The sequence below is a fragment of the Solanum tuberosum genome, unplaced genomic scaffold (genome assembly GCF_000226075.1).
Source record: "Solanum tuberosum cultivar DM 1-3 516 R44 unplaced genomic scaffold, SolTub_3.0 scf00255, whole genome shotgun sequence".
In the NCBI taxonomy this organism is placed as follows: Eukaryota; Viridiplantae; Streptophyta; class Magnoliopsida; order Solanales; family Solanaceae; genus Solanum; species Solanum tuberosum.
Window position 1 is genome coordinate 330,686 of NW_006239184.1, and position 16,423 is coordinate 347,108.

Sequence of the window (16,423 nt, forward strand, 5' to 3'; positions counted from 1 at the left end):
TGGAGTTCATGCGGAAGTTATGGGCATGAACTACTCGACTCGAAAGTCAAAATATTAATAAGGAACTCATGTATACGACTCTTCTCATTCTCATACTTACTTACTCAAAACTTATAACTCAAATCGATGATGAATCTCAAAGGATTCACAATTGGAACTCAAAGGCTTCCTAGAACTCTACTCTTAACTCTCTCTTGAATTTGAATTATGAATTCAAAAGTTATGATTCATGATATGAAGGATCTCACTAACAATATAGCTATTCGATAATTAGGAATAGAACTTTTAAATGAAACATGAATTCAAGAACTCAAAAATCAACTTATCTCAAGAATACTCAAATCTAGGGAAAGTATCCTAGATTACTCTTTTACTGATCTGAAAGTAGATGTAGGGCGTGAGGACGAACTAGTCCAACACTATGATAGCCTTACATACCTAGAAGAACAAGATTCTTGAAGAATCTTTAAGAATCTTGAAGAAGAACTTTATTAGAAGCCTTGAAACCATAGCTTGAAGGTAAACAATCAAGAAAACCTTTCTTGAGATTCTTGAATTAGTTTCTTGAAATCTCTATGGCCAAGAATTATGATTTTCATTAGTGAAGATGAAAATCTGATTGTTTTGAGCCTTTTATTAGTCAAGAAATTCGTTTATGGATTTGTAAAAAGACAAAAATGACTCTTTTTAATATTTTCTCATCGGCTAATTTGTAACAGCACTGTATAGGTTACTAAAATAGTCATACCTTTTTACTCAGAAATTGGATTGACGCGAAATTGGTGGCGTTGGAAAGTAGATTCAAATAACTTTAATTGGATAGGTTATGGCTCACGTAACTCTTTATATTCTAAGAGATATGGTCATTTGAAGTTGACCCAAGTAGAATCTTACATCAAAACTTAATGAAACTTCAAGAACACTTATCAAGAACTTAAATCCTTAAATTTCAAGAACGAAATTACGCTGAATAAATCATGATTGGCGTGTGGGTGAAAGAACCCAACACTATGGAAGCTTACATACCTCTTAGGGATTAAACCCATGAAGAAAATCCGCAACAAAACGCAAGATTCTCGACTAACGCTTTGATCCTCTCCTCTTTTTTCCTCTTTTCTCTTCTTGAACTCTCAACTAAAACCCTAGGCGTATATTAGGATTATAAAACTGAATCTAATCAGATTAGACCCGTAAATTATTACTAAAAATGAATTAAATCTGATTGGGTAAGGAAAAGACCAAAATACCCCTCTAAAATTCGATTTTGACTTTCCTTATATAGACAGCCCAACTTCGAATTGACATATCTCCCTCATACGAACTCAAAATTTAGCAAACTCGGTGGCGTTTTTAAGACAATTCAAAAACCTTTCCTATGGTATCTGGTAGAACACCTAACTCTTCCTGATCTACGAGTTATGGTCGTTTGAAGTCGACCCAAAACTCATACTTAAGCATAACTTGCAAAATTTCAGATTTTGCTATTTCCAATTTAGTTCTTTTTGGAACTCAAGGTGCTACATCTAGTGACCTGACCTTAATACTTAAGAAATTTTAAATTCCTTGGTAAAATCCTACTCACAACGAAAAATGGTTCGAGTCTTAGATCAATTTTTTTTTTGGGGTATTACACTAAGATGTAATTAGATAAACTATAGCTATGGATCGTTGTTGCTTAAATTTGTTTGCCATATATGAAATTTATGTGACATATTTCATTTTTCGAGAGTCAAACAATTTAAGTTTTATCAAAAATTTGCGCATGAAATCTTCAATTTTTTGAAATGAAATTTATATATTTGTAAACTACGTAAAACGTACTATATAAATCACAATAATTGACAATTCAAAATATTTAAAAGATACATAAAAAAATTACGATAAAAAATAGACTTGTTTGAATTTCAAAATCTGAAATATCTCACATAAATTGGGACGGAGGGACTAACTCTAATACACACATAATTTTTGAACGATACGTATGTTTAAATTGTGTGTTTATAGTCAAGGGCAATTTACTCAAAATGTGCGGGGCTCACTTCAACTAGAAGCAAATGACTGTTTGTCGATATGTCTTCTTCTAGTCGAGGATATTTCTAAAATATTTATTACCTTTCTCTGTTTCAATTTTTTCATGTTACTTCCTTTTTAATATGCTATATATTTAAAAATTACAATAATTAACAATTTGATATATTTTTAAAACACTTAAAAATTTGATTCGCTCTCGAAATTCTATCAATGGCACATAAATTGGGACAGAAAGATTAACATATATTGTTTGAAAATTACGTAAGAAGTACTATAAATCATAATAGTTAATGATTTAAAAATCATATAATTTTTTTTTTGGGAAAAATGTCTGAAATATATCCGAACTTTGACCGAAATTGCTGTAACAATACCGAACTTTGGAAAAGACCTTTACCCCCATACACTATTTAATAGTGTATTTTTACCCCCTGCACTATTTAATAGTGTATTTTAATGGTATTTATGTGCCCACGCTGACATCATAAATATTTCATCATTATAAATAGTAACGTGTCCACGTGGACACATATATACCTTTAAAATACACTATTAAATAGCACAGGGGGTAAAAGGTCCTCCATAAAGTTTGGTAACGTAACAGCAATTTCGGCCAAAGTTGGAGTATTTTTCAGACCCTTTTCCTTTTTTTTTTATTAATAACTCTCCAAATTTCACTTGAGCCACATGAATTGGGATAGAGTAATTAACACATATTATTTTAAAATAATGTAAAAAGTACTATAAAAATCACAATAATTAACAACTTCAAATATTTCAACTTTAAAAAAAAAAGAAAAATTGATTAGTTTCCAAATTTATATGTATCATATAAATAAAAACATAAAAAATAACATATATTGAGCTCGTACTAATACATACTCCTGTGTCTAGTTTGTGCTAGAAATTTCTATGACAAACTTAAATTTATTTGATTTTGTTAACCACCGTATGACTCATTAAAGGGTAGTTGACTACTAGTTGCGATGTGTTTAATACGTACATTCACTAAAAACCGAGATAGTACTCTACATGGTGGACTTTGTGGAGAAGCTTTTACTAAGTCAGTGGTGGGGATTGATTTGCCTTGTCATTTAAGCTATTAGTCGTTCAAAATACAATATTAATTTAGTTAATTTCTAAGTCAGTGGTGGGCTAAGGGTGCACTGTTAAGTATAAAATTGATATAAGAAAATCAGAAATTTTCAAAGAATTATTTTCACATTCATCTATGTCGATTGTGATATAAAAAAAAGTAAAAAAGAAATCTATGTCGTTTGCCTGTGTTTTTGTTAAACGCCGGCCATCTGTGACCCTAATTGGAAAGACTCTAGATGACTCGTTTTTTTATTAATCACATTTTGAAATTTTAAATTTTGATATATTGTAACACTGATAAGATATTATTCATGAAATTTGATTGAGGAATATTTTTGATGAAATGATGATTTTCGCTTAGAAAATTTTGTAACAATTGTATGAAGTATCCCTCACCTTGTCCATGAGCTCATATAACTATCAGAAAACATGAAATTAACAATGAAATTTGTTGGGAATTTCTAACTAATTAGTTGCTAAAAAGCTTTTAGCTAATTGATTTTTCTTATAACATGTTGCTTATCCATAGCTAAATGAAATCAACATAGAATTTTGATGTTTAGCTATAAAATTTTATCCGTTTATAATTTCTTGTTTTCTAATATATAGTATATGGTTAATATCATGTTTATGACTATCTTTTACTTTTTCTCTATATAACATAATAAATAGAGACATAAAAGCTCATATTATAAACACTTGAATACACCTAAAAAATGTTCTCTTTTATGCATCCATCTTTTGATATATTGTAGCAACTCTTTTCCGTTGATTTTATAACACTTGTACCAAGTATTTGTTCTTGAACATAGTGATTTTTGAAAAAATGAAAATAAATACTCGTTAAGTTGCTAGTAATACAAGTTTTTCTTACGGAGACTTTTAGTAGATTAGTTAGCGGATTATCTAAATTTTTACCTTATTATTAAGAGTTTGATTATTCTTAATCTCCTTCCTATTCCCTTTTCCCTACCCCAAAATATTTTATTTTATTTTAAAAAAAATAGAAATACCAAGTTGTCTTTTAAAAGTATGATAGCAAGTAGCAAGTCCAGTCGCAAGATTTTGGTGCCATACGCAGAGTCGCATCGAAAGTCTTCGTTATGAATTAAATAGTAAGGAAGAAAATTCTCCACATCACATGTGAAATTTTGACCCATATTGTTGCGTTTACTTTTAAGAGAAAAACACACACATATATATATTAGAATCTTGATTGAATTCGAATGGCATACTTCAAAATTTATTCGAAAATGATCCTTCTAACAATTTTTTTTCTATATTCAAGACTCGAACACGATGCCTTTAATTAATGATGGAACAATCATTAACACCATAAGTCCAATATATGAATATAAGTAATTTATATATCGCGATCCATCGAGAATGACGTTCCCAACATAATTTTCTCTATATTTAGGACTCGAACACGAGACCTCTAATTAATAATGAAACAATCATTACCACCATAATATATGAATATGACTAGTTTATATATTGTTTAAATGAAGAAGTCTTTCTAAATTCTATTCCCACCGCTTTTGACGGAAAAAAAGACCCTTTCACACTAACAAAAACTCCGTACAAATTACAATCAAATGATCAATGGTTATTAGTAATATATACAACAACATTAGATACTTAACAGTTTCTTTTTGTAATTGTATTTCTAATTTTTAGTTTTCGTAAATTAATAAACCACCCTTTTCAGCAAAAAAAAAAAGAAAAAAAGAAAATAAGAGGCCTAAAAGAATTACCAAAGTATATATCTCTCGAGATTACTAAAAAAGTATTACCCCTCCTATTAATCTTATATTTTTTAAAAATATTTTTTGACATCTTAAGAAATCACTCACCCCCTAAAAAGTAAAAAGTGTTTACACTAAATTATCTTTGATTTAATATGCTTTCTTGATTAAGTAAAAGATCACTTATCTAATAACTTTTTGATTTAGTAAAAAAATAATTTATTTTAAAACAAATATTAAAATTAAGACATCATATAATATAGGCAAAAAAGAGAAAGTAGATATTCCACCGACCACTGTTCAACTCTCAAAATAATATTAAATTTATTATATTTAAAAATAATACAATAAGATTATTATCTTATTTATTATATTCTTTAATAAGTGTGCTTAGTGAATATTGAATCAGTAACGAGGGACGAAAGACTAATAAAATCTGAGTTCACCTAGTTTCATTTTTTATCAGCATGTGACCACTGACTATTATACGTGTGAGTCAGACGGTATTCAGAAATATCAAAGATTATGCCTAATAATTTATCTCCATCTAAATTATATACGTACTTATATATTATATTAAAAATAAATTTTAATTTTACTTGTTCACTTTTATATATTAATAAAAAAGAAAATTTTATTTTTTCTATTTTATTCTTATTAGTAACTATCTATTGTAAATGATATTTTAAAGTCCACTAAATACATTATTTATCAATCAATAAAATATCATGATAAAATATGTATTTCATTTATTATTTTTTAAATAATATACAAAGTCTATCGTCAACAAAATCAAGGTGAAAGAGGATATCATTTCAATTTGCTTATTCTGTTTTAACTTGATAAAAAACTTAAAACAATTAAAAAAGACTTTTAAATTTTATAATTTTAAATTAAAAATCTGTTAAATATATTAAATTATTTTGTAATAGTATGATATTAAATATCCACATAAAAAATAAATTATATATATATTTTAAAATAGAGTAATATCTTTTGAATTGGATTAGAACAAAAGGGAGGACCATTTTATTTTATTACGCGCAAATCTATGAATGTCACGTATTCACATGTATCCTCATAATTAAAAAGTAACGGTTGATAAGTGTACGGCTTGTTAAGGACCCATCACTCATGCGAACACGCTACTCACCGACCTAGTCTACGCGGCGCATCTTTCTTTCATATAATTCCCGGTTTATTTTTAGTTGTCATGATTTTTTCTAAAAAAAAAATAAAAAAATAGACTAATATTTTATGATTTATTTTTTTCATCATATTAATACATAAAAAAATTGCAATTTATACTAATTTTGTATAGTTTTTAATCTAAATTTTTTGTTTAAAATATTAAATTAATATAATTTAGTTTAACTTTAAAAATCAACCAAATTAATTTTGAAAAAGCACAACATGACAATTTAAAATAGACAGAGTAATAATCAACTACTCCCTCTATCCCAATTTATGTGATACTTTTTATTTTTCGAGAGTCAAACAATTTAAGTTTGACCGGGAATTTGCACATGAAATCTTTAATTTTTTTGAAATGAAATTTATATATTTGTAAATTACGTAAAAAGTACTATAAGTCACAATAATTGATAATTTAAAATGTTTAAAAGATCTTTGGAAAATTTACAGTAACAAAAATAACTTGTTTGAATCTCAAAATCTGAAAAGTGTCATATAAAATGAGACGGAGGGAGTAACATCTTTTGGTCTTTAATTGAGAAAAGATTATTAATGTTGGGTCCCATTTCCCAATTCTTCTCTCTTTATAAATCCAAACACCATTCCCCCTAATTTACTCATATCCCCCAACAACCCATTTCAAATGGCAGCACTCAAACTTATAGTGCTAGCAGCTTTCCTCTCTCTCTTCAATTTCACTGCAAATTCAACCGCACTCCCCACAAGTTTTATCAAAAGTTCATGCAAAATCACCACATACCCACAAGTATGCGTTTCTTCCTTAGCAGTTTACGCACCAACCATCAAACGTAGTCCGCAGCAGCTAGCGCAAACAGCCTTGTCAGTAAGTCTGGACAGGGCACAATCCGCCCACACTTTCATCACCAAACTCAACAAGTTTAAAGGTTTGAAACAAAGAGAATACGCAGCTCTAAAAGATTGTTTGGAGGAAATGAGTGAGACAATTGATAGGATCAATAAATCTGTTAAAGAACTTAAAAGTATGGGGAGTGCGCGTGGGAAGGATTTTCAGTGGCGTATGAGTAATATTGAGACATGGATTAGTGCGGCTATTACAAATGAAAATACTTGTGCAGATGGGTTCGCTGGAAGGGCTTTGAATGGTAGGATTAAGACTTCGATTAGAGCCAGAGTTACTCATGTAACTCAGGTTACTAGCAATGCTTTGGCGTTGATTAACCAATTTGCTGCAAAGCATTAAGAGCTATAGTTTAATTTATGTTTTCACATTTTGAGCTTATGTGGTTTGGGTATTTTTTATTTTTTTTTCCTTTTTTGTGTAAAAGTTTTGGTTTGATGGAAACAATATATAAGTGAGAATGAAATTTTACTAGTATAAAATGGATCATGATGTGGATGCTTTAATCTCTTTGTCACCTTTAACTTTTGTGCGTAGATAGTGGGCAAATACACCGATGTTTATCGGAAAAATAGTACAATTGAATTTATATAAGGTCAAAAACACACCTTCTTTAATTTATCGGGTTAGTTTTGATTATTTACAATTAAATATATCTTAAAAGACAAGTAAAAGCGAAATAAAGATAATAAAGAAAATAAAAAGAGTTTTAATACTCCGATGATGAATGTTTTCACTGGATCCAGTGTTATTAAAGTGTTTTTGAGCTTTAGATCTAAAAATGATTAGTAGATAAATGATGTAAAATGAAGTAAATTGCTATTGTATTCCTTGATATCAAATGCCTTACAATTGTGTACAAACTACTTATTTATAGGTTGTAAATGTAACACATTAAGCAATAAAAAAAATGTTGTCTCTCAATACACACAAGTGTATTTGATCGTAATAAAGTGATTGTAAACAATCAAGTTAATCGATCCCACAAAGACTTAATTATTGACAAGCTATTGATTTAACTATTATGATTATGCTAACAAACGATGTGTTTGGTTATTTATACTAGGGGTACTAATTATGACTAAAACAAGAATAGTAAATAAGATTAACGTCGTATGAGTTTTTCCACAGAGAAGACAGGGCCAATGACTATGGTGCTAATTACCTAATTTCATTATATCTAATTACAGTTATTAAGCTAATTAATTAAGACAACTACAGAATAGCATAAATCACCGTATGAATGTTAAGACTTCTACTGTTTCGAAGTATCCAACGAAAATAATGATTGATTGCTTGAATGCAGGGCCTCTACTAGCGAATCAACCCGGTTTGAGACATGTAATTCTCATTTCCTCTGTTGTAGCTAGGTATAAAGGTTCTGAGTGCGTTTATTTCTCCTCCTCCAATTATTTTCAGAATTGAGTATGTGATTGACAAGTATTAAGACAATTGCTAAAAGGTGCATTTGTTTCCCTTTACACTCAATTTAGGCTTATGTGATTATATCGTCCTTGTCCCAGTTTTCTGTTTCAAGCTGTAGTCAGTTTAAAGTTAAAATATGGGCTTCCATAATTCAGCAGCAGTAATGGGTCAAACTCAAAAATAGACTAGGACAGGGATATAATCTTTGGGCCCAGAACACAATAGTGATTGGGCCTAGAACCTAATTGGATCCCCTCTCTCTTCCTTTAAGTAAAACTTACAAAAATTCCACTAATTTAGTATGTACCTAACTACCTTCCTTCCATCTACTTTTCATTATTACGAAACTTACCATTATTTTCCCCTCAGATAATGTATCTGTTGCGCCTTAATACATGTATCTGAGATAGATTTCAATCAATGTGTCTAATTAAGAGATATAAATTAATTAAGGAGACAATATCTATTTGATCGATGTATCTAACCATTTTTCCTGCATTTATCTGAGAACTTTTTCATCTATGTACCAACTACACTTACATCCTTGCATGTATCATATGTCTATCTTATAAAATGTGCATGCTTGTTTATCTGAGGTGTATCTTACCTACTATAATAGTGATGTATATATCCAAGGTTATTTTTCTTTAAATGATTTCCTTAAGTATATTTGTATTTACTTTACATGATCATGTATCTGAGTTATATCCTTTAAATACACTTGTATATAAAAATATATATAACAACAATATCTAAAAGTGAATCATTTAGATACACATATATCTATTGTACATTTATATTTACCGTGCAGTAGGTACATGTATATCATATACATGTATATAGTATTCAGATTGTACCATTCTTTTAAAAGACTGTTTCGATAGCTTGGTCAATCAAGCTCTAAGTTGAAATTTAATTATAATTACATCTTCCGTTCCTGGAAAACTCAAAGCACCAATCTTCTAAACGTACCAAACGCAAAATTCAACGCTATTTTAGAAAATTCACCTTCAATCCCTAGCTTTAGGTCCACTTAATTACTTGATTGGGAGTATTATAAGAACTATATAAATCTGAAAAATTATTTATAAGGGCGGCTTTGAATGTAAAAAGTATAGCAATTAAGAATTCAGAATAAGGTGTAATGTAAAAATAAATAAAATCACAGATTGGCACTCTCAAGTGCGTACACATTACAGATCAGGTTTAGGAAAACAATTCTAGTAGTTAAAGTGATACGTATGCCATGATCGGTTGAGGATTGCGTAGCAGGAACGTACAAGCACATGGACAATCCCTTAATACATGGCATATTAGACATCTGGGGGTTTCCACTTAAGTGGAAATGATCATTGCGGAATTATTATTAAAATATTATTATATGGTACTGGTTTTATAATAACTTTAGTCCATATTTGATATGTGTCCATAAATTGGATATAAAATTCTAATTTTATAAATTCAATTTTTTAAAGATTTTTTTTTCCATTGAACTCATTATATTTTAAAAATTATGAATTCATATCTACTGGTTATTGTAATAATAATAAATTTCTCTTTCCTTTTTAAAAGAAGCATGCTTTTGCAATATTTTTTTCTTCTCACGTAAAATTTAGAACCCCCAAACTTCTAACTCTGACACGTCTTCCTTCAAGTATACTGCTATAGCTTGAGCATCAAGTTAATTATCAATATGTATGGAGGACACTCAACTAGAGCCGTCAAAATGGGCTTAGCCCATGGGGCTGGCCCAACCCTACCCGTTATTGGGGTAGGGTTGGGATAGGATTTTTCAAGTCCATTTAAAACTAGGGCTTATAAGCCCGGCCCATATAAGCCCTTGGCCCTTGAGGCTTGATCAGGGATGGGCCGGGATCGGCCCATGGGCCAAAACTTTTTATTCAAGAGTAATTTACAATAATCTCACTAGTATATAATCTAATAGTTTGAATAAACGATATGTTGTAATATTATGAATCTTCGTACCCAGATACATGTATCTCGAAATATATGGACTCAAAATTAAGTTAATTTGTTCTAGATACACTCTATCAAAGTAGATTCGCATGTATCTAGGATACATATACAAATATCGCGCCCTCGCCTCCTCCCCATCTTGCTTGTCACTCTCTTATCTCACTCGCATATATGGTATGCGAAATACATGCTAATTACACTAAATTTTTGCTAGTGTTATTGAAACAATACCATTGTTTGCCATATTTGATTTGAAAATCTTCTCATTTTCTTGATGTTATATAATTACAAGTTTAAAAAGAAAAAAAAAGAAGAGGGGCTAGCCTGCCCCAGCCCTCGGCCCTTCTAAGATTGAGTTGAGCATTTTCAGGCCCTACGATATGAAGGGCCAGCCCGCCCTAGCTCTTCAAATTCCTTGGCCCGCAAGGCTTGGGCTGGGTGGGACTGGACTGGCCCTTTTTGACAGCTCTACACTCAACACATAAAGACGGTTCCTCGTGTCAATTCTTAGGGTTGACGTAAACAAGCAGGTAGCCGCCAAATCCATATTAATCATATCAGAGGGAGAACAAGTGTATATGCAAATTCATGTAATGGAAACCCTTTTCTTCATTAAAATATATAGGGTTAGCGCATAGAACGCTAAGCAATTCAGCAAGGTCAATCTACACGCTGTAGAAAGATTTATATTTACATTGAAAGACTGCTACCATAATTTAAATATTATACCACGACTTTCTTTGACATTACCAACTATTCACGTTATAAATTATTTGTTCTGTCTCAATTTATGTGACACCTTATAAGTTTGTTAAGAAAAAGTCCTATCTTTTATAATTAGCCATAAATAAACTTTAATAATCTCCTTTGTATATTCACACAAATGGTCAATGAGTGTTTTAGACCACAAATTTCAATAGTTTTTCTTTTCTTTTTTAAACTTTATACCAAGTCAAATGATGTCACATAAATTAAGACAGAGGGAATACAAATTTAACTAGTAATTTTAAAGTGCGGCTTCTCATGGATCATGGATATAGACGGATGTAACCTAGGTATATGTTATTGGGACATGGGTATATATAGGTAAAATATCACTATATATAATCTTATTAAAAACATTATATTTTGAATTGATCATAGTTTCATATAAATATAATAATTATCACGATGAATTTGTAAAAGTTAAATTTGAATGATCAAGTCATGGACGCAGCAATAAAAGACCAGAAAGGGCACACCAGATATATTGAGTACATTTGCCGTGATCGACAGAAGCAAGGATCTCAAAATGAAGTAAAGACACTATTGTTTTGAATATCAACCTTGACTTTAATTATATCTTGTGATTGCATTTCTTGCTTCACATTTCAATAAGCCAACTGACATTTGACATTAGACATTCCTTTACAAAATTAATTTGTTTTCCACTTAGTATAAAAAGACACCAACCCCATCATTAAATGATCCTTCATTCCTATTTCCAAAATACTTCTAAACAACAAAACACAACACAAAACAACATACTACTATACCACAATGACAACTTATAATTATAAGCTAGTACTCTTTATATTCTTTTCCTTCTCTTTCTTCTTACACCAATCCTATTCCATTGAAGAATCCACAAGTGATGATATTAACTGGTGGTGTAGCACCACTCCTCATCCTGAACCATGCAAGTATTTCATGTCCGACGCCACGCTCCAACGTACTTACAAGCCAAAATGTAAAGCTGATTTTCGAATAATGACTACAGAAGTCGCCCTTGAACAAGCTCTTCTAGTACAAAATCATTCCAAAAATATCGGCCAACACTTTCGTGGAAAACGAAAGAAACTAGTCTGGATGGATTGTGACAAGCTTATCGACGATACCATCCATCAATTAAACCGTACTCTTCATGGCATTGGATCTAACTCAACTTCTTGTACCGAATTCGATGCTCAAACTTGGCTTAGTGCCTCGTTAACAAATATCGAGACATGTCTATCAGGTTCAAATCAGCTCAACGTGTCAAATGTACTACACCCAACTTTATCCGCTAATGTCTCACAGCTTATTAGCAACTCTTTGGCTATAAATGGAGAGTTAGTTAATTCACAAAACTCAACAGAAATTGGTGGATTTCCAAATTGGGTTACGTCTAGGGAAAGAAAGTTGTTACAATCTTCGACGAGGAGCTTAGCTTCCAAGGCAATTTACGTGGTGGCACAAGATGGATCGGGAAATTTCCGATCCATTCAGGCTGCAGTTAATGCGGCCGCAAACAAAGTTTCAGATGAGAGGACAATTATATATATTAAAAAAGGTGTTTATAGAGAAAATGTTGCGATAGGACCTTCAATGAGTAAGATCATGTTAGTTGGTGCTGGTTTGAGATACACAATAATTACAGGCAGCCGAAGTGCAGCAGGAGGTTTCACAACTTACAGTACTGCAACTGTTGGTAAGCTCCCATCTCTGTTCCTAATTCATCCTTATTGTACTAGTTTAAACGAAAAATCATGAATTCACATGTACCATTATTTTTAGAGTTGATATGTCGCCGTTAATATCAGGTCATTTAAAATGTAACTCTCCATATGTCCCCGTTAATTAATATGAGGCTCCTCCTTCGTCTTTCATTTGCTGTGACTGTTTTTTATTAATACGGATTTAGTGATCAAGAAGAAAATGCCGTAATAAAATTGGTGAAACCTATTCTCACCTCTTCCTCTCATTCCTAGTAACAATAGGTTAAAATACAATATTCCTTCAATTTCAGTTTATATGACATAATTCAGATTTCGAGAATTAAATTTCTTAATTTTGATCGTGAATTTTGACATATATTAAATCTTAAGAGTCTTTAAAAAAAACTAACATATATATACATAAAAGTATTATAAGTCACAATAGTAACAATTCAAAATATTTTAAATATATATGAAAAACTAGTGGTAAAAGAAAAATTCATTAACTTTTGAAATTTGAAAGATGTCATTAAATTTGGCATGGATGAAGTACTACTTCTTCTGTCCAACGATAGTTATCCATTATTGACTTGGCATAGGGGTAATTTCACCAAATCACCCTTATTAAATATAAGTCATCTAAACATTGATTTTATAATGTTGAACATCTCAAAATAATATAGTGAACAAGTAAATATAGACGGACGGAGTAATAATTTTTAAAAAGATCTTACCCTTTACTTCTTTTTATTTTTACTTTTTTGGGTGAATTAAGTCTTTAATATATTTTAGCATGGATACTAATTACTAATCAAGAGTTGAATAGTATTAGAGAAGTTGCAAGTAATTAGGCAAGCTCTAATTTACTTCAAGTACTTGAAGTCTTGAAGTAAAGCTAAAGATATGCTATATACTTTAATTTGGCGGGCCACTTTGCTGCAATATTTGCATGCTTCACGTGCTACCATTCTAATTAGGCTTCTTTCTGAAGGCAATTATTTTCAAGTTATTCAAATATAATCTTTGATATTTTTCAAACAAAAAACACGTATTTAATAGTTGATTTCATAAGAAGTTTTTATTTCTTTAAAGCAACAAAATAATTATGAATAGTGTCGTCAATTTTGTCCCCAATTAACTACGTAAAAAGGAAAATTCCTTAATTTGTCGATAATTTCAGTTATAACTTTTGGCAAATATCGAAGAGGGGAAACTTTAAATTTCAGCCATATGAACTTTCCCTTAAATTGACCACTTTTTGTGTAGTACTCCACTTTTAATTGAATTAGTCTTACTTTTTTTTTTTGTCTATTTATGAAAATAATATCACTTTCTACATTTAGTAAGTAATTCTTTGGACAAAAATCTTACATACAGTAGTGTGTATATATATATATACATCACAAATTCAAAAGATATTTGATATATTACACAAATCTTTAATTTAACATCATAAAATTTAAAAATCTTTTTTATTTTCTTAATTTTTTGTAACAGTCAAACTAAAACAACCAGGCCAATATATTGACACTAATATCAAGGCAATTTAGCAATGTTATCATTTCATCACCTTATAAGGTCGGTTTAGAAAATGTTATTCTATGCAATTTATATTTGACATTATTGTTATTGCATGTCAAGTTTTGTCCTACTTCCAAGTGAAGGATCCTCATACTAATGATCAAAGTACGTAATAATGACCTGGAACATAAATAATTTCAGCATTATTATATTTTGCTTCTATATCAATTTATTCCCACGAGTCGTAACCTTACTTTGTCCAACTAATACAAGTTTTTAGTCCACGTTAACCATTTCTCTAAAATAACACAACTTCTTTAATTAATTACTTATTTTCCAAAATAACGTTATTTTAATTCCAGGTGTTGATGGAAGTGGATTCATTGCGCGTGGCATCACATTCCGAAACACAGCCGGTCCGAAAAATGGTCAAGCAGTCGCTCTCCGATCAGCCTCTGATCTTTCGGTATTCTACGCATGTGGTTTCGAAGGATATCAAGACACAATATTTGTCCAATCCCAACGACAATTTTACAAAACATGTCATGTTTATGGCACGATAGATTTTATATTCGGTAACGCTGCAGTTGTTTTCCAAAATTGTGTCATCTACGTCCGAAGACCCTTAGTAGGTCAAGTCAATGTGATCACAGCACAAGGCAGGGGTGATCCTTTTCAGAACACTGGTATATCAATTCACAATTCAAGAATAACAGCAGCACCTGATCTTGCGCCTGTGGTTCGAGCATTTAAGACATATATGGGACGTCCGTGGCAGGAATATTCAAGGACAGTTATATTGAGGTCTTATATTGATCGTTTGGTTAGTCCATCAGGATGGTTACCCTGGCTAAATTCGGATTTCGCATTCAAAACTTTGTATTATGGAGAGTATGGTAACTTTGGACCAGGGGCTTCAACTAGGTATAGGGTAAAATGGCCTGGTTACCATGTTATTACCGATGCAAAAGAGGCTTCAAAGTTTACTGTTGCAAATCTTGTAGGTGGTCGATCATGGTTGCCTTCTACTGGTGTGCCATTCACTTCAGGGCTCTGAATTTGGTCTATTTATTTATTTGTATAATAATTATTATATCCTATTCATTATTTTGTACATGTGTGTAATGACATTATCTAAAAGTTAGGTATACAAATATAATATTGATTTTATCAACTACTTTCTCTGTCTCAGTTTATATAACTCTTATGATTAATTATTGGGTTATCAATTAAGTTTCAGTAATAGTGATCAGCAAATCAATTCATAGCTAAGAAAGAAGAGCAGTTGAGAAACTATATTGCAATCATATTAGCCAAATGATCTTTGCAATTGTTGATTAGCTACTTCTAAATTCAGCTTCAGCAGACCTTCTAGCTACAAACACTTATTTCTTTGACTTCCAAGAGATAAGAGTATTCCAAAATTCACCAAATACCAAACCTCATTGTTTGCAAAAATGTGCCTCAATTAGAATCACAGTAGGTAGTCAGTAAATTTGAGCTCTGTAAGGGCATGAACATGCCTATAAGCTGGGAGCTGATTTGATACACTTGACTACCCTAAAAGGAGCGAGCATCCATGTGAGACTCCTTAGGTTAATGCATATATTGGCTTAAGACTTGTAACACAAAAGAGATGTCTACCTTGATCATAGTCAAGTATGCAAACTTGTAATCGTTCAGAGGTTTGTCTATAATTGTAGTATCTAATCCTTCCACTCCTTGACCATGTAAGCATAATCAATAAATCTTAGTCTTAGATTAGGATCCACTAGTGCATGACTTAGTTTGGCACCACTCAATAGTATCTCAAAAATGAGTTCAAAAGTGTATGCGTTAACTCATGACATACCCCTTAGCTTGTTGGACCTAACAAACTCAATGCCAAGGAAGAACTCTAGTTTTTCTAGATCCTTCATTTGAACTTGAGCTTCAGGTCATTTATGATGTTGACGATCAGAGTACTACAACTTCTAGGATCACTAAAAGATCATTTACATACACCAGAACTAGTATCAAATCCTCGCCTTCTCTCTTGGTAAGTAGGAAATAGTCATAATGACTTCGAACAAATCCCAACTGAGCTTCTATCA

At 31.1% G+C, this 16,423-nt stretch overlaps 2 protein-coding genes across 2 annotated transcripts; both read left to right on the plus strand.

Moving 5' to 3' along the window:
• Positions 1-6,671: 6,671 nt before the first annotated feature.
• On the plus strand, positions 6,672-7,457 carry LOC102584206 (21 kDa protein-like). The gene has a single exon (XM_006357844.2). The coding sequence runs from the start codon at positions 6,715-6,717 to the stop codon at positions 7,291-7,293; it is 579 nt and encodes a 192-aa protein (XP_006357906.1). The 5' UTR covers positions 6,672-6,714; the 3' UTR covers positions 7,294-7,457.
• A 4,381-nt stretch (positions 7,458-11,838) lies between these two features.
• LOC102591941 (probable pectinesterase/pectinesterase inhibitor 33) lies at positions 11,839-15,486 on the plus strand. The gene is made up of 2 exons (XM_006357865.2): positions 11,839-12,802; positions 14,693-15,486. The coding sequence occupies exons 1-2, from the start codon at positions 11,893-11,895 to the stop codon at positions 15,385-15,387; spliced, it is 1,605 nt and encodes a 534-aa protein (XP_006357927.1). The 5' UTR covers positions 11,839-11,892; the 3' UTR covers positions 15,388-15,486.
• Positions 15,487-16,423: the final 937 nt, after the last annotated feature.